General features: G+C 39.6%; 1 protein-coding gene across 2 annotated transcripts in view; it reads left to right on the forward strand.

Moving 5' to 3' along the window:
- Positions 1-11,072, forward strand: part of asz1 (ankyrin repeat, SAM and basic leucine zipper domain containing 1) — an 89,084-nt gene extending 78,012 nt beyond the window's left edge. For both annotated transcript variants that reach the window (XM_063059626.1, XM_063059627.1), the window contains exons 11-13: positions 3,158-3,263; positions 4,554-4,667; positions 10,735-11,072. In XM_063059626.1, the coding sequence (XP_062915696.1) occupies positions 3,158-3,263; positions 4,554-4,667; positions 10,735-10,884 (370 nt within the window). In that variant the 3' untranslated portion in view covers positions 10,885-11,072. The remainder of the gene's footprint in view (positions 1-3,157; positions 3,264-4,553; positions 4,668-10,734) is intronic.
- The last annotated feature ends 8,884 nt before the right edge of the window (positions 11,073-19,956 follow it).

Consider the following 19,956-nt stretch of genomic DNA (forward strand, 5'->3'; position numbering starts at 1 on the left):
GTCCTCAAGTGGCCTAGTCAGAATCCTAACCTTACCCTGATTGAACATCTCTGGCAAGATGTTAAAATTTTCACTGCTGCTCCCCAACTAACCTGGCACAGCTTGAGCAATGTTTCAAGGAAGAATGGGCAAATCTTGCTCCATCACATTGTGCAAAGCTAATAGAGACTTATCCATAAATACTATTAGTTGTAATAGTTCCAAGAGGTAGTTCAACTGAGTACTGAACAAGCCGGGGTGAGTATTTTTGAACTGCTGGCATCTCCATTTTTGAATTTTCAGTTTTTCATTCTTTACAATTTTCCCTGTTTTGGGTTCTAATGTGGGGGAGAAAAGGAACGTAATTCACAAATAAAAATTCTCAGTTAAATTGATAAATTGCCTAGTTGTAATTCTCATTTATGTGAAAGAAAAAGGTTGGGATCTGAATTACTTGTATATTAAGTAATAGATATACTGATAACTAATACAGCTAACCATCAAAACTTGTTGAATCTTTGGACATTTCAGAAACTGCATATTAAATTTTGTTGTTAGTATTTTACTTTGAAATAGCACCCAGAATAGAAGATCTAACACATCTCTGAAATTACCATTTGTGAGCATGGCCTAGCGATTCAGAAGTACCACACTGGGGGATAAAATGAAATGTTAATCAACTTACCACCTTCTGCAAATGTTGGTAAATCAGAAGTTTCCCTGTCTTGGAACAGGCTGATTGAGCATTATAAATTGGACAATGTGCTGAAAACGTGGTAGTTCAAATTACGGTAAACAATCAGTCTCCAGATCACAACCATTTTGATGGAGTATGCAGTCAGTTTCAGGTCAGGAAACTGATGTAATATTGACTGCATGTATGCTCAAAAGGCTGCAATTCCCATGCAGAAATAAATTGGTGCGGTCCAGACATAGGAATATTTTCACTACTTATGTTAAATATTACCACTCAGCAATGTTCAATGTAGTTATATGTCACATTGTAATGTTTCATTGTAAATAAAGCTCATTTAAGTGAACTAATAGCATTTTACGCTGCAATATCAATATCAAATCTTTCTCCACAGTTTACATATATTTTTTCTTTTTTTCAAAATTTATAAAATTAAGAGAAAAATAAGCCTCTGATAAAGAGTTTGCTCATCAAGAATGAGAGGAGACACGATTAAATGAATTAAGAAGACTTGGTCATATGATGACAAACTTGGATTTTAGAGGGGAGCAGACTACTGGTGGAAAGGGAAGACAGAGAGATAACAATTTTAAGTTCTTGAAAAAATGGTAGAAATAATTATCTGATAATTTTGATTTCAAAGCAATTATTTTCAAACATCTTGTACATAATTGGCTTTATTTGCTTTACAAAATATTTTAAAATACCAGAGAAAATCATGGGGTGAGACATGATGTCAAAACCTCTCAGAACTGCAGTTTGGCTTTTTGTCCTTGTTTAGAGAAGTATCTTTGAACCTTGAACAGTAATGTACTGCTTTAAAATGCCAAAATATTCAAAAAGAAATTGTATTTTCACAGAGTCATTTGGCTTCACATTGTGCCATCTGCTTTTATATTGATATACTGAAACAATACACATTGAAATAATACTTGGATGAAGTAGTTTTTAAGCCATTATATTGACCCTACCCCATAAAAACATCTAACATGTGAACAATAGGTTCAACCAAGATGGCTGCTAATAAACACTTTCTTATGGGTGGTCATGAAACCTGATCTTGCCTGTATATGAGAATGCAACATCACATGAAGGGTTAACAATAGCCACTGTCTAAATAAATCAAATTTAGTCATGCTTTAATACACCTATATCTACCACCTTCAACTTTGTCAAAACTTTTTTTCGTTAGGAGAGCCAAACAAACTCTAAGTGATAATACTGGAGCTCCAGCAGACAAATTGATTTTGCCTAATATGTGCTCTGATAGCCCATTTGACAACTGAAAGTTATTTGATTTATTTAATTCTCTTATGCAATGGATGTAATTCAGAAAATCAAGAAGCTTTGCCCTTCAGATCCTGTGTAGATAATGAAGATTATTTTTAATGTTGCTGTCCAAAAGCCAAATTCTACTAATACTGAAGTATTGTAGTGCTTTGTAGCTGCACACACAGATTAAAAGCATGACTTGTGAATTAAATGTTAGTTCTGAGACACTTCAATATTGACATAATTCTATTTCTTCTAATATATGAACAGTACATTGAAATACAATAGTGACTGGGAATTTAACTGATCTCTCCACTGGCAAATTTCAGGACATAAATGATGCAGTGGTCCAGTGCGGCAAAAAAAAACTGAATTTGAGAGGTTTCTTTTTGCACTTTATTGTGCCTTTATTTTCTGAATGTATATCCATCAGACGAAAAGCAAAAAAATGTCCAATGTCTGTGTAAACGTGCATGTTTTCTTATGGTAGAGAAATAGGCCATTTGGCCCATTGGGTATGTGTTTGTTTCCAGAGCATATCCTTCCAATCATTCCCCTACATCGTTTTTTATGTAACCTGTACTTCTCACATGCCCTACCAAAGCCTTTGGGGTATGGGAAGAAATCAGAGCACATGAGGGAAGCCCGTAAGACCATTGAGGAAAAGTGCAAACTAGGCAGACACGCCAAGGTCAGGATTGAATGTGAGGCAGTGGCATTGACTACTGAGCACAGCAATGCTGACCAGGTTTCGCATCACACTTTGAAAATTGTGATTGCCAAGTAACAGCAGCTTTAGACAAATCTGGGTGGCAGGTTGGATGGATATTGATGATAAAGCCATGTGACTGCATCTTTCTCTGTTCTTGTTACCAGTGATAGTGTTATCAATGATAGGTAAAGTGTAGAATTAGTAATGAACCCATGCTTATTCCGAGAAATGCCAAAATGGAAAGCAGAATGATGCAGCTTTAGGTAAGTGTAGGTGAATCACTCACTAACAGTTCAAAATTTCTACAGGTTGATACTTAACTGAATTACCTGTATTTTGTTTGCTGGTTAATGCTATTTTGTTATAAAAGAGAACTTTAAGGCCAGAGCAATACCATTGTGACTGCAAAGGCCAATTATTCATTATTCCCTCAAATAGATGTTTGCTTGGGTTATATTTTAGGTGCTTTATCGTCATTAATTTATTATTTTATTTACAAGCGCTGAAGAACTTGCAATTTTTTTAATAAAACTGAAGAAGCACTGCAATCACCTGATGGCAACAATTCAGAATGTGACGAACCAACTAGGAAGCAACTCAGAACTGGTATGCTTCAGAGTGAATATTCTGTGTCACCTTCCTCTGTTCACCCTGCAAAGCCCTCCTTTGATAATTCAGAAATATGAACTGCCCCCCACCCCTCTTCAAATAGACACATTTTTTTTAACTTGACAGTGTTTTTAAATGCTTAAGTGTTTAATTTTTTTTTTAGAAAACATCTGCAGGCTATTAGATTAGTACTTAAAAGGCAAATGTTCTGTTCTTGGATTTGGTTTATTTAAATTTCCTCCCAATATCCCTCAAAGTTTTAAGTACATCACTCCATTATAACTCCATATGCCTCTAACACCCTTGATACTTCACCCAAAGTAATTATGTTTCATGAATGAATTTAAATATTCGACATCAGCAGGAAAGTCCTCCACAGGGACCATTAGATCTAAGTCCAACATTTACAGAAAATGTCCATCAAAGTTTACTGAAAAGAATTGCTGGTGATTTTCCTCTTTTACCTTATCTCAGTCCTCATCTTACTTTAATGAAGTTAACAAACATGTTACAAGTTAGAGATTTTAGCAAAAAAATGTGTAACTTGTTGTTTTATTTGGTGAGCTTTCTAATTCTCCCTGCACCCCCCACCTCAGTCTTTTTTAATAGAGATGCAGCATGGAATAGGCCATTCCTGCCTTTGAGACGCACTGCCCAGCAAGCCCCAATTTAACCCTAGCCTAATCATGGGGCAATTTACAATAGCCAATTAACCTATCAACTGGTACCAACCACTATGGGGGACAAACAGGAACACCTGGAGGAAAACCACATGGTCATGGGGAGAATGTACAAACTCCTTACATACATCAACTGGAATTGAGCCCAGGTCACTGGTACTGTAAAGTGTCGTGCTAAACACTACCCTACTGTCTCTTGCACAAGTTTCTTAACAACACACCTATAGCCAATGTGAAGGTGCAGCAAGTGGATATAAAATAAACAGTGATATAACTTAGTTATTTTTCTGTGTTTCTGTGGCAGTTCTATAAGCCTAATTAAAAACTAATAATATTGATGCTGATGAACCACTCTTTAATGTTCCTACTCGTCATCAAATAACCAACACCAGGCAGCTTGCAATAAGTTTATCTAAAAAGATCAGTTCAAAAAAACAGAATACTCACTGAGCTGTTGTTACAGCAAAGTTCTGAGGAAAACTTCCATTGCATTAGAGGACACCAAGTTGCTTGAGATTCAACCCTAAAGGATCAAGATAAAGATTTGAGTTTTCTCCCCCTCTAATGGTTATCTTTTTACTGATGTCTTCAATTCACCTGTTTTCAGAGAGTATTGGATTTGGACCCTGACAGAAAATCAGCTTTGATCTGTGATGACTTGGTTAAGTGTATTCAAGATCTGAATAAAGAAGTGGAAAGTTTGAGGAATCTTCTACTAAAGGTAAATGAGGGTGAACAGATACTATTCTACTGCGTTAGGTGCTTGTATTTTAGTTCAATTACAAACATATTTTCCTTAAGCAGCAACTCCTCTTTGGCCCTGTATAAAACTAGATGAATCAGATGTTGTCTGGATAACGCTGGTGTGGTAACAAAGAGATAGTGAGGGTGGGAGAGGTCAAGGCTGTGTGTTAACACCACATCTGTCATTTGGAAACTAACAACATAACGACAGGCACTTGTCAGAAAGTGTCACTTGAAAGTAATTGACTGCAAGAGTGGAAATAAATTTAGTGATTCTGTAAATGGAGTATTCGTGACAGCAAAGAATCTGTTACTGAATGAAGCCATGTGGAAATCTAGTAATTAATATTTGAAAGGAGCCCAGTAAAGCCTTACTACTTAACATTAAATCTTGGATGTGAGAAACAACAAGTCACTTAATGGAGCAATACCTGATAAAAGCAAAGTGTTCTCTGAAATCAGTGAGGTTTCCCTGCTTTTCGAGAGTGTCTGTGAAATAGTTTATTAACCATGTCTCCCCTAATCTAGGTTAATTGATCTGTGTGAAAATTTAATTGATTTAGCAGTGCATGCTCTCATTGTTAGCTTTTATTGTGGTAATTAGAAGAAATGTTGGCCATGTCAAATAAAAAGCCTATATATCTAGATTAGGTCATTCGGCCCTTCATGCCTGCCCCACAAAATAATGAGATCGCAGCAGATCTTTTACTTCAGAACCATTCTGCTGTGCTTGCCCTACTATCTCTGGTTCCCTTCATATCTAAGTATCTGACGATCTCTGCCTTTAATGTAGTCAGCAACTGGGCCTCCACAGCCCTCATGAAAAGAGAATTCCAAAGATTCACTACTCTTTGAATAAAGAAAGTTCTTCTCATCTGCGACCTCATATTTTGAGACTGTGACCCTTGCTTCTCAACACCCCAGCCAGGGGAAGCATCAACTCTGCTTCTACCTTGTTAAGCCTCTTAATAGTATGTATTATCTTTCACAACTTAAGGACTTTGATATAGCACTTTGCAGTGATGATGTACTTTTGAAGTTCAGTTACCATTGTAAGATGGGTAAGACTAGCCCCTTCAAACTGTAATGTAACACTGATGATTACGAATACTACTGGTTAATAAAGATTGGCCAAGATTTCAAAGACGTAACTACTCTTCAAAAGACTACTGTGGAACTTTTTGTGTCTAACTGAGAGAACCCTCTTTTAATGAATTTGAAAGGCAATGTGTCTGTAGGGTCCTGCTACTTTACTACCAACAAAAAAATCAACCTATATTTTTTTGTAATCATGTCTCTTTGTGGGGCTTCAACCCACAAGTGGTAATTGAAAATATAACAGCAACTACAAAAGAGAGAAGGTATGCCACTGGTTCATCATGTCAACACTGCAGCTTAAGATTAATAAACCAATTGTACTGAATGGTGCAGGGCAATGAATTGTGAACAATTTTAAATACACTCAGTGTCCACTTTATTTGGCACAGGACTGGGACCTAGGGTGGTTTTCTGCCACTTTCAGGGTTCAGTGTGTTGTGTGTTCAGAGATACTCTTCTGCACACCACTCTTGTAATGTGTGCTTATTTAAGTTATTGTTGCCTTCCTGTCATTTTGAATCAGACCAGCCTTTCTCTTCTGACCTCTCTCATTAACAAGCAACACACGTCAAAGTTGCTGGTGAACGCAGCAGGCTAGGCAGCTTCTCTAGGAAGAGGTACAGTCGACGCTTCGGGCCGAGACCCTTCATCAGGACTAACTGAAGGGACAGCTAGTAAGAGATTTGAAAGTGGGAGGGGGAGGGGGAGATCCAAAATGATAGGAGAAGACAGGAGGGGGAGGGATGGAGCCAAGAGCTGGACAGGTGATCGGCAAAAGGGATATGAGAGGATCATGGAACAGGAGGCCCAGGAAGAAGGAAAAGGCGGGGGGAACCCAGAGGATGGGCAAGGGGTATAGTCAGAGGGACAGAGGGAGAAAAAGGAGAGTGAGAGAAAGAATGTGTGTATATAAATAAATAACACATGGGGTATGAGGGGGAGGTGGGGCATTAGCGGAAGTTAGAGAAATCAATGTTCATGCCATCAGGTTGGAGGTTACCCAGACGGAATATAAGGTGTTGTTCCTCCAACCTGAGTGTGGCTTCATCTTTACAGTAGAGGAGGCCATGGATAGACATATCAGAATGGGAATGGGATGTGGAATTAAAATGTGTGGCCACTGGGAGATCCTGCTTTCTCTGGCAGACAGAGCGTAGGTGTTTAGCAAAACAATCTCCCAGTCTGCGTCGGGTCTCGCCAATATATAGAAGGCCACATCGGGAGCACCGGACGCAGTATATCACCCCAGCTGACTCACAGGTGAAGTGTCGCCTCACCTGGAAGGACTGTCTGGGGCCCTGAAGGGTGGTAAGGGAGGAAGTGTAAGGGCATGTGTAGCACTTGTTCCGCTTACAAGGATATGTGCCAGGAGGGAGATCAGTGGGGAGGGATGTGGGGGGGACGAATGGACAAGGGGGTCACGTAGGGAGCGATTCCTACGGAAAGTAGAGGGGGGGAGGGAAAGATGTGCTTAGTGGTGGGATCCCGTTGGAGGTGGCGGAAGTTATGGAAAATAATATGTTGGACCCGGAGGCTGGTAGGGTGGTACGTGAGGACCAGAGGAACCCTATTCCTAGTGGGGTGGTGGGAGGATGGAGTGAGAGCAGATGTGCGTGAAATGGGGGAGATGCGTTTGAGAGCGGAGTTGATAGTGGAGGAAGGGAAGCCCCTTTCTTTAAAAAAGGAAGACATCTCCCTCGTCCTAGAATGAAAAGCCTCATCCTGAGAGCAGATGCGGTGGAGACAGAGGAATTGCGAGAAGGGGATGGCGTTTTTGCAAGAGACAGGGTGAGAAGAGGAATAGTCCAGATAGCTGTGAGAGTCAGTAGGCTTATAGTAGACATCAGTGGATAAGCTGTCTCCAGAGACAGAGACAGAAAGATCTAGGAAGGAGAGGGAGGTGTCGGAAATGGACCAGCTAAACTAGAGGGCAGGGTGAAAGTTGGAGGCAAAGTTAATGAAGTCAACGAGCTCAGCATACGTGCAGGAAGCAGTGCCAATGCAGTCGTCGATGTAGCGAAAGAAAAGTGGGGGACAGATACCAGAATAGGTTTGGAACATAGATTGTTCCACAAAGCCAATAAAAAGGCAGGCATAGCTAGGACCCATACGGGTACCCATAGCTACACCTTTAGTTTGGAGGAAGTGGGAGGAGCCAAAGGAGAAATTATTAAGAGTAAGGACTAATTCCGCTAGGCGGAGCAGAGTGGTGGTAGAGGGGAACTGATTAGGTCTGGAATCCAAAAAGAAGCGGAGCGCTTTGAGACCTTCCTGATGGGGGATGGTAGTATATAGGGACTGGACATCCATGGTGAAAATAAAGCGGTGGGGGCCAGTGAACTTAAAATCATCGAAAAGTTTAAGAGCGTGAGAAGTGTCACGAACATAGGTAGGAAGGGATTGAACAAGGGGGGATAAAACCGTGTCGAGGTATGCAGAAACGAGTTCGCTGGGGCAGGAGCAAGCTGAGACAATAGGTCTGCTAGGACAGGCAGGTTTGTGGATCTTGGGTAGGAGGTAGAAACGGGAAGTGCGAGGTGTGGGAACTATAAAGTTGGTAGCAGTGGGTGGGAGATCCCCTGAGCGGATAAAGTTGGTGATGTTGTGGGAGACAAACGCTTGGTGCTCCTTAGTGGGGTCACGATCGAGGGGTAAATAAGAGGAGGTAGAGTCATTAACTCTCATTAACAATGTGTTTTTGCCCACAGAATTGTGGCTCATTGAATTACTGTATGTATTTTTGTTTTTCACACCATTCTCTGTAAACTCTAGAGACTGTTGTGTGTGAAAATCCAAGAGGATCAGAAGTTTCTGAGATACTCAAACCACACCCCGTCTGGCATCAACAATCATTCCACAGTCAAAGTCACTTAGATCACATTTCTTCCCCACTCTGAAATTTGGTCTGAGCAACAACTGAACCTCTTGACCACGCCTGCACGTCTGCTTCATGCTGCTTAGATATCTGCATTAATGAACAGGTGTGCGTAATAAGCTGGCCACTGATTGTATAATTATATACACACAATTTTCAACTGTTGGGGAATCCTTTGAGATCAAGGATCATCTACATCCACTTCAGTTCTGTGGGTTCTGATGTAATGGATGAGGCCAATGAGGGCAACTGCAGTCATTTTTAAGAAATGCAACAGCAGATACTTGGGTGGTTGGTGATCTTCTCGAACTGAGAACTCCACCGACTATTGGTGAGCTTCTTTACCCTCAGTTAAATGATTCTAGCCTCTAGGAGGAACTGTGAAACACCCTCCTCAAATTCATTTAACTCCAAGGGAGCTAGGATTCTGACCAGTGGGCCTACAAAGCAGCCAGTCTCAATGAAGCCCAGCTTCAGACATGGCTTCATCATTGCCCTGACTTATAATCTTTAGTACAATATTTCTCCTCACTTCAGTGATCCTCCCATAAAAAAGACTAAATCTGCAGAACTAATGGAAAAATATTCAACCTGTGGTGACTACAGTCCAAATAAACATAATCTAAAATCTCTGTAGTCAAAATGAAGTGCACGAACTACCCTTATCGTGGAATAGTACAGCACATTACAGGCCTTTCGGCCCACAATGTTGTGCCAACCCTCAAACCCTGCCTCCCATATAACCCCCCCACTTTAAATTCCTCCATATACCTGTCTAGTAGTCTCTTAAATTTCACTAGTGTATCTGCCTCCACCACTGACTCAGGCAGTGCATTCCACGCACCAACCACTCTCTGAGTTAAAAAACCTTCCTCTAATATCCCACTTGAACTTCCCACCACTTACCTTAAAGCCATGTCCTCTTGTATTGAGCAGTGGTGCCCTGGGGAAGAGGCGCTGGCTATCCACTCTATCTTTTCCTCTTAATATCTTGTACATCTCTATCATGTCTCCTCTCATCCTCCTTCTCTCCAAAGAGTAAAGCCCTAGCTCCCTTAATCTCTGATCATAATCCATACTCTCTAAACCAAGCAGCATCCTGGTAAATCTCCTCTGTACCCTTTCCAATGCTTCCACGTCCTTCCTATAGTGAGGTGACCAGAACTGGACACAGTACTCCAAGTGTGGCCTAACCAGAGTTTTATAGAGCTGCATCATTACATCGCGACTCTTAAACTCTATCCCTCAACTTATGAAAGCTAACACCCCATAAGCTTTCTTAACTACCCTATCCACCTGTGAGGCAACTTTCAGTGATCTGTGGACATGTACCCCCAGATCCCTCTGCTCCTCCACACTACCAAGTATCCTGCCATTTACTTTGTACTCTGCCTTGGAGTTTGTCCTTCCAAAGTGTACTATATGTTTGTATAAACTTGAAAGCTAATTTTTCAACTATAAAATTTAGCTCAGTCAGTAAATACCATATAGTAAATAAGTAAAAAAAAATCATTCTGAATCTCCATCTAATTAGAGATGACTGCAATATTTTGGAAATGATCTGAGGTTGAACATTATTTGTGAAACTCATCACTGTACTGTGGTTAAGCATTTTACTTTTGTGTAATGGTAATAATAGCTGGTTGGTGGTATACAAAATTTCAAGGCAAATGCCCCAGTTCAAATACAGCAGGAACAACAATGGTAATAAATCATCATCCTATTCGTAGAAAAATTAATTTGCCAGCAAGGATATAGTGCGAGAAATCATGAGCCCTATAGGACAAATGGCCACCCATGTGAGAAATAGTTATGATGCTGTAATCTGTTAATATGGTATGATACTTTGCAATCATCTGCATCATTTTGCAACATAAAATGTTAAAAATAACATTTTATTCATTGTGATTACATGGCCCCACAAGTAACCACATGAAACATTTATTTTCAGTTACATTCATGAACTGAAAGTACCTTGTGCTGTTTTAATGAAAATCTAAACAGCTGAGGTTTTCAGAATTCCATCTAAGCTCTTTTCAGAAATAGCACATAACACACTTTTCTGTTTTAGTTGCAGAATAAACAGGAGAGGGCTCCCAATCGGATGCCACCAGTGCAGAATAGCTTTCATCACAATCGATTCTTAAGGAAGGCAGCGGTCATCCTATTTGGAACCGGATTTGTTATTCTCCTCATGAAAGTACATAATATGAGAAATTAGTTAGAAATTAGATGGTGTTTTTTTTAATACTTGATCTCTGTTGGCTTGTTGATAAAGAAGAGCACTACTTGTAATTTTCAATTGTTAAGCACAATATACAGGTTTAAGAAAGCATCTTAGTAATTACTACTGAAAATGTCACCAACAGTATGCTTACAAAATCAATTTTGAATAAAACATTTGAATTTGCATAATTGATTTCATTGCTTTGGAAGTTTTTAATTTTTTTTCCTATTTGAAGACCCTGTGTGGGGGATGGGAGGGGGAACAAGATACTCCTTGAAGATCATTAAGTTTATATAAAATTTTACTCCAAATCTAATAGGGTAGTCAATACTGTTCTTGTTTTTTCTGTTGTTTGAGATTAAATAATGCAGAGAATAGTTTTTAGAAGATTGCATAGAATGTATAAGTAAGTATAAGTTATTGCAACAATTGAAATTATTTTAGTTTTGGCTAAGAAAGATGCTTTTATTGTACAGTCATATCTTTCAGTTCAAATATTGGCTTTAGGATAGATAGCAAAAAGTATCACGAACATTGATATATACATAAATTACTGACTTCATGATTTATTGTGTTTGAGAGTTCATGCAACTCAGCCTACACTTAATATTGCAATGGCAACATACTCTTCAGTGAAACTCATGAACATTTGCATAGAAATCTGGCAGACAACTGGTCGATCTATCTCATGATTTACATAGTAGATACACCAAAATTTTATATCGTATAAGCATAAATCCAAACGGTATTTTGCAATACATACAAAATGCTGGAGGCAGGCAACATCTTTGAGAGGAATAAATCATTGATATTTTAGGCCAAAACCCTGCATCAGAGCTGGAAATAAAGGGGGCAGAAGCCAGGATAAGAAGGTGGGGGAAGGGAAAGAGTACAAGCTTGCCAGGTTATAGATAAGTCCAGGTGATGGAGAAGGGGGGTGGGTAGAGGCGGGGGGAATGGAGTAAGCTAGGAGGTGATAGGTGGAAGAGGTAAAGGGCTGAAGAAGAAGGAACCTAATAGCAGAGAACAATGGAGTATGGAAGAAGCAGAAAGAGAAGGGGAATCAGGAAGATGATGAACAGGTGAGGAGAAGTTAAGGGGTGAGAGGTAATCAGAATGTGAATGGAAAAAGCGAGACTGGGGAGTATATTGCTACAACCCCTCAGTAACACTGGCACTGAGAGTGTCAACTTTTTATTAGTGTTGTTAGGAATTAAATAGATGGCAATAGGCAAAAAAAACAATTACCCAGATGTTCAGAATTTCTGGTTCACTAATGGCCACATTCAAATAGTATAGTTGAGTATAGCATTTGTTAACGTGTGGGTTCAAGGACTGAACTTCACCTCTCATAGGATCAACCTGTGAATTTTGAAAAAGGACAATTTATAACTTCCAAAACAGGCCACTGCCATCCAAAAAAGAATTCAGATTGCTTTTCAAAAGTGACCTCTGAATGGTGCTTTTCCATAAAAAGGGTCAATTAATAAGCTATAATTGTCATCAAGTTACCTAATCTACCAAACTGCCCACAAATACATTAAAATACGTAGAAAATTTTATGTTGGAAAGTACTTAATAACATTCGAAGGTTTTATGAAATGTTTTACTATGGTATTAGCTATATAAATGTAAGTTACTTTTATAGATCAAGCAAGATCATCGTTTGAATTCTAATTGGAAAGCTTCTTAAAAAATCGAAAGCAGTTGTGAGTTTTGATGCATGATTTTCTCAAAATGGTATTATAGTATAATACTAAGTTGTGCTTTTTCTTGTTGAAAAATCCTATTGGGAACTTACAAATTAACCCTCACTATGAGCAATGTAACATGTAATTCGATTGTGCATGCCTTAATTGCACTGTTTCACGTTGTTGTGAGTGGCTTAACTTGATCATCACAAACTGGCCAAAATCAGAACTGAAATTCCATGTGAGGATCACAATATACGAAATCTCAGCTCTAGAATGTTGTAGGATTTTCCAAGGGCAGTATAAGAGCATAAGACATGGGAGCAGAATTAGGCCATTTGGCCCATCGGATCTGCCCCACCATTTCATCATGGCTGATCTATTTCCCTCTCAACCCCATTCTCCTGCCTTCTCCCTGTAATCTTTCACATCCTGACTAATCAAGAACCTATCAAGCTCCGCCTTAAATACACTCAATACTCCACAGTCACCTGCAGCAATGAATTCCACAGCTTCATTATGATCCAAGCTCAACAATAAGGTTAGAGGTTGCGATATTTTTATAATTCAAGTGCCAGGCATTGATGAGAAAATATCTAGCCTGCATCTCTTGATGTTACCATTGCCGAATCACAGATCATCAACATTAAGTAAGTCCTCTTTAATCATGAAATTAACTTCACCAACCACATGAATAGTATGGCGACAAGGGCATTTCACACACTGTGTATATATTCAGTGGTGACACCTCACCTAAGTGTACAAAGACATTCCTCCATCTACTAGTCAGTCTTGGGAGTATAAGGAGTAATATTCATGCATCTAAATGTGTGCAACATCAATAATACAAATTCAGAAGCAACCCACCTGAATGTTGTGCATAAGACATCCTAAACGTTCCCTTCTCCGCTGACATACTGGTGGTAGTGTACACTGTCTGTTGCATGCAGTCGTAGCAATATGATAGGTAGTGAGAATACTGCCCACTATAAACACCCTTATAAAGAAAACAAGTATATTATGCACTGTAAACAGTGTTATAAACATATCACCGTTTCTTCACTATTACTGGATTAACATCTGGAACACTGTCAGCACCAGAGGAATATCACCAAAAATACACCTCTTCAAAACGGTGGTTTACCATCACCTCATGGGCAGCTTGGGAGGGTCAGGAAATGCCGACCTTTCCATCCTGTGAATGTTTACAAAGGATTAACACTTTGGTCTCTGTGAAGCACTGAGACAAGTTCGATTTCAGAGAGGCACTTCGTTATCTTGTTTTTAACCATTAATTTTATTAAAACCACTGCTTTGTACATGGCCCAAGTGCGCTGCTTCTTCATAAATATCAATTTTAATATGGTGGGTCAGGTCTCTGAAATAGGCAGTGATGACTGAATGCCGTAAATTATAACAAATTGCTAACAGTGGATCATTGTTCCATACGATAGGCATCCGTTAGTCTCGTGAGACCATGGATTTGAGCCTTGGAAAGTTTCCAGGTTGCAGGCCTGGGCAAGGTTGCATGGAAGACCGGCAGTTACCCATGCTGCAAGTCTCCCCTCTCCACGCCACCGATGTTGTCCAAGGGAAGGGCATTAGGACCAATGCAGCTTGGCACCAGTGTCGTCGCAGAGCACTGTGTGGCTAAGTGCCTTGCTCAAGGACACAACACGCTGCCTCAGCTGAGGCTCGAACTCACGACCTTCAGATCACTAGGCCGACGCCTTAACCACATGGCCACGCGCCAACACAATAAAATAATACAATAAAACTTTAGAAATATCCCCTTGATGTTCAGAAATTCTTGTCTGAGTTGATGAACCAAAATTCTAGTGGTAGGCAATGACATTATTAAATCCACAGGCAATTTTTAATTGTGCAGTGCAGCATTTCTAGCTGCATCTTATTTCATTGTCTGTGTTTAACCTGCATCTGTGGAAAGTTGCAAAGGCTGAATGTTGCTGCCATTGGCCCTGCAGCTGTAATGAGGGCCTATGGGAGAATTCGACAGAATTCTAGAACCTTGGTTGAAATAAATTAAAACTGCTATTTAAAATATGGAACCATAGAACACTACAGCACAGTACAGGCCCTTCGGCCCTCGATGTTGTGTTGACCCATATAATCCTTTAAAAAGTACTAACCTGTCTTTCATTTTTCTCAGTTTTACTATTTTCTGATGTAGTCGGATGATATCCGCAATTAGCAGACATGCCCTGGCAAACACGAGGAATTCTGCAGATGCTGGAAATTCAGGCAACACACATCAAAGTTGCTGGTGAACGCAGCAGGACTGACGAAGGGTCTCGGCCCGAAACGTCGACTGCACCTCTTCCTAGAGATGCTGCCTGGCCTGCTGCGTTCACCAGCAACTTTGATGTGTGATGCCCTGGCAATATTACTTGAAGCTTCAGCCTGGTGGTCCGAATTATTTGAAATGGGTCTCTGCTGGACTGTGTTTTGTTTGAAGTCGTCATTTCAATTTGATTTTGAAACTCCTTCCTAAATCCATTTCAGCCACCCATTTTGTTTTAAAACGGAAATTTTCTACGCCTTTTCTAAGCCATTGTTAAATCCGATCTTCCCCCTCAGTTTTAATTTATGAAGTATTATCTGCGACGTTTGGGTCAATTGATTTCACTTCCTTGTGGAAAACATTTCCTGGAAGCGTACTTAATTTATTCTTAGTGTTTTATATTTGATATATTTTATACGGGTATTGGGTTATTACTACGGGAAGGGGGCGGGCAGGTAACCCACAGTGAAGATGTCCCTAAAATCTGCTGTTTCGGGCCGGAGTAGACATCAGATTTAAATGTGCTTAATTGGTCCCAGTGTTGGCATATTCCTCGTTTGTTCTTGTCAGACCAAATGCTTAATGAGATTTAACGCTTTTAATCCTTCACCAAAAGGAGTTCCTGACAAGTACTTTCTCCTGGTATTCAATCTGACGAAATCCGCCAAAATTACTGACACAACCCCGTGTTCGCCAATAAAGATTAAAACAGCGTTAAAGTTGAGCAAGTGCTGCTCCCTAAAACAAATACCGTACAATTATTAGGATCTGAATCCACAATACTGTTTCAAATAAAAGCATATTTTAAATAATGCGCCTTTATTTCTCTCCACTTTCTACCATGTTTAAATCACAGACCAAGACAGTGGCATGCTTGCATGAAGTAAACACCCCCTATGTGTTTGTAGTTCACCCCATGAAAATGTATCGTAAATAACCTTAAAGCAACTGCAAGCAAAATACGCGGTTGCTTTTATCTGATCTTTTTTTTACTTCCGGATTAGAATAGGGTTGATTTAATTTGTTTCTGAAGCACAGCTTTTTGTACATCAGTTTTACTCGTTTGTACTTCAATCGAAAATGTAACTAATAACGCACGTACAGCATTAACGACCAAGTGCGAAATGTTTCGGCGGAATTGAACAAGGGATTCGGTGGTCACGTGCCTTTCATTTGGTTAACAGCTGTTAAAATGCAGTTTAAACTATAAAATTAGCATTCCATCCCGAACAATGCGGAGATGTATTCGTATAATTTACGTCTTTATTTGTTCAAACCCGATAACATTTCCAATCGTTGCATGGTGTTCGAAGATTTTCTGCATGTGAAACCTTTAAACTTGGTTTCCGTAACGTTCAATCTGTTATTGTAAAATAATATATGGCATATTAACCGGGACGACAAGGTTATTTCGTGGCCAAACTTTGATAAAATTCTGCTCAATTACAGAATATATCTGGACTTCAACTACTCTGTATCAAGTAGCATGCTATCCTTGATGAACATTTCTCTTGTAAGAAGCGCATAATATTTGTCCGGTATTATTACAACGCAAGAGTTAGGCATTAAATTCAAACAGTTTCCATCTTAACGAAGAGTAATCTAAATCAATGAAAGTGAAATGTTTTAAAATGGGATATTGAAGGCCACGAACAAAATAATTCCAGTTGGATACTATAATAGTAAACAGTTGGTGCGTTTGCACTTTCGCTATTAGATAAGAAGTGAACCAGAACCATACATTTGGTATTAAGACGTTGACTTTATTAAAGTAACATATTTGATAGAAATATACAGTAGGTTTTAAATCATACAAACCTCGTACGAAAGTCAAAGACTTCCACACCATCAGTGTCGGCTCTTTTACGAAAACGTGTGTCAATATATAACATGTGTTAATCTATAATTACATTTAGATAGGGGTGCATATGTCGAGCTGAAGTGCGGGAATGTATTAAATTATGCTCGACCAAATGCCGATATTAATCACTGCTTTACGTTTTTTAAAGAAAATATTTGCACTATTAATATCGAACGGTTGTTGCTGGATCTGACGTATTCAGAGATCCATCTCTAGTATCTTCCCATGGACGCACGGAAAAGATAAAATTGTAAGTGTGGTCAACTCGGCGATAATGCCATTTGCAGAGATGGTTCGGGTGCCTTTTTTTCCGAGGAATAGGGTCAGCCAGCATTTCAAGGATGAACTTGCATAAAGTTTCTGCGGAATTTCATTTAATGAACTCCCTGAGCAAGACAGTAACTTTAACCAGTCTGAGCATAAAGATCAAGACCTCGGGGAATTTGTACCAATGTTATTCAGCCGTTGTTTCCATCGTTGCGATATTGTAGGATTTCACGGGAAACTATATTTAGCTCTAGTTTACTTTAGACCATTTTGAATTCCGTGAAAAATAACATGAATCGAATTGTCTACTTTTTTTCTTGAAAATGCAACTTCGTTGAGGTATTATTGAAAGGAAGGCGGATGATGATGTTTGGTAGTTTGGAGTCGCTCCTGTTCCATTCTGTGCCACAGGTAAACAGCGGCCTGTAAGGGTTGAAGAAAGAGATTCTGATTTCATGGCATGGATTCCAGTATTTACGGCTTAAGGATTTTTGACAAAGGCATCTTAAAATGACGTCGAAATTAAAGCAATTCAATATTTTTCTCGATTTAGTTTTATCGCCAATTAATTATCGTTGATGAATATTTGTCAAGATGTTTTCGTTTTGAATTCATGAAAATGCAGTATTTTATTTAAATGCGCCACAGAATCTCTCGGTTCATTTTCCCCTGACTATATCCTAGAACGCAAACACGAGGCTGCAGATGCTGGAATTTCAAGCAACATTTCAGTCATATGTCACACAGAGGGATGGATGCGTAACACCTATGGTTTTCCCCCCCTTTTTTGCACTAAATACTGGATTTTCTAACTCTCCAAGAAATAAATTCCAAATCAATATTTAGAGCGGTTACAAATTCTGCACTTTTATTGATTCTGTAGACGATCCGATGCACTTTGAGCCAATACATGCCAAGCTTAAGTTTGAATTTTACTGATAATAGAGTCGAGGTCGTCAAGATAAACAACTAGTGTTTAAATAGGGCAGCGATTCCTTGAACTCCGCAACTGGTTGTTAGTTAACTCCTGTATTAAATTATGGGCATAAACTCCAAGTTACTATGTGCACGAAATTGGTAAATTCACCTCAACTTGCTTAATTTTAATGGGTTTGCACAGTACAAAAGTAGTACGGCAAACATGTCACATTGCATAGAATCAAAAGGGCATCGCATCCGGGCATTTACTTTCCCCCTTTAAAATTGAGGTTTATTACATTATTACAGGTGGAAACCTACTAACTCAAATAAATATGAAAACATATGAATTCAGTGAAGCATTGCAGTATGTCTATTATTTTAATGTCTGTTTGTTAGTTTCAGATTCTCCAGGGTGATATTAATGGACCTGAATGTGGGAATAAGTTGCATTTAAAATCAATTAGATTTACTGGCGAGATCCATGTTAAATGTCCCAAAGTACCAGTGGTGTAATAAAACTAACGGGAAAGTGAGGTTAATATTATCAATGGCAGTACAGCGAGCTGACTCCACAGCCTGTAGACTCACTTTCGGAGACTCCCCAGTTTACCTTCTAATGTATTATTTGTTTACTTTTTATTATTATTTGCACGATTTATTCTTTTTCGCACATTGGGATGTTTGCGGTCTTTGTTTTATGTGTGTGTGTGTGTGTGTGTGTGTTGTGTGGATTCTATTGTGTTTCTTTGTTTTATCAGCGCCTGCAAAAAGATGAATCTCAAAGTTGTACACGGCATACGTACTTTGATCATAAATTTTCTTTGAACTTTGAAGTAACTTTGAACTGTGGATAAAGACCAATATGGGACCTTAGACAAAAGCTTTAAAAATGACAGTTGTTGTGAAGAAGAGTACTCCGAGGTATTCCGAGTAAAACACCACTTGATTTTAGACAAAACTATTTCCGATGTCGCTGTACATCGGAGAATTGTGAGCGACTTTGTAAAACCATCTCGTCATACGCTTGTAATGGATTTTTCCGTCACCGCGCTCATTCAGACATCTACCATGTAGGTTTTGTTTGATTGCGAAGAGGTGGCCGCTAATTGACCAGGCTGTTCATCAGAACTGACTGGCAACTGACCTGTAGATCCCTTGCTTCCTTCGCTGCCGAGTTCTTAGCAACTAAGTGTGTCCACTTTTCCAAAACTGAGATCAAAGAGCAGTCTAATGGACTGCGACAGAAAGCTGGACAGCTCTTCTGCAGGTTCAGAGGATTTGGCAGCCACGTGAACTGCCTGAACTTATTACAAAAAAAAATTGACAACATCTCATCTCTGAGATAGTGAAAATAAAAGTGCAGAAGTAATTGCATAGACAGCCAACACATACTTAGGTTTTCCTTGTTATCTTTCATGTTTAGTAATCGGTAAAAATGTTGCGCTAATTTAGCGAGCTTGCCGCCTCATTATTTCGCATTGGGATATAGGGCGTTGATTTAATTTATCTAACCCGCATGATCGAACGTACAATCCGACCATTTACAAAGATCAAATAATTTATTGCCGTCGATTCTCCGTAAAACGAGGCAGGGGCACGGATTTGGTGAGATCGTGAGGGGTCGGAACGCTCATAATCAGTGAGAGTGGAGAGTGGTCCAGTGCTTGTCCGTCCTGTGTGATTGATAAAGTGCCGATGTCCTGGGTTTGGGATTTTGCCGCTGAACATTATTTCAGCCCTAAACTTCATCCATCAGGACAAGCGTGCCCCACCCCTTCTCCACACATTGGGCTGGAGGCAGCCAACATCAGTCAGCAGAACTTCAGAGCGAGCGCAGGGTAATGCAGCATCTATAAAGTGCACCATTCCCATATTTACCGCGTGCTGCGGATGACAAAGTTACAACGGGATGGCCACATCGCGGAGTTCCGCAGACAGAGTCCCTATTCGGTGCCAATATTACTGAGACCCGGTAAGATCTGAAGAACCCCTCCTCAGTCATGGGTACCGGCAACTGACAAGCC

Source organism: Mobula hypostoma, chromosome 9, assembly GCF_963921235.1.
Source record: "Mobula hypostoma chromosome 9, sMobHyp1.1, whole genome shotgun sequence".
In the NCBI taxonomy this organism is placed as follows: Eukaryota; Metazoa; Chordata; class Chondrichthyes; order Myliobatiformes; family Myliobatidae; genus Mobula; species Mobula hypostoma.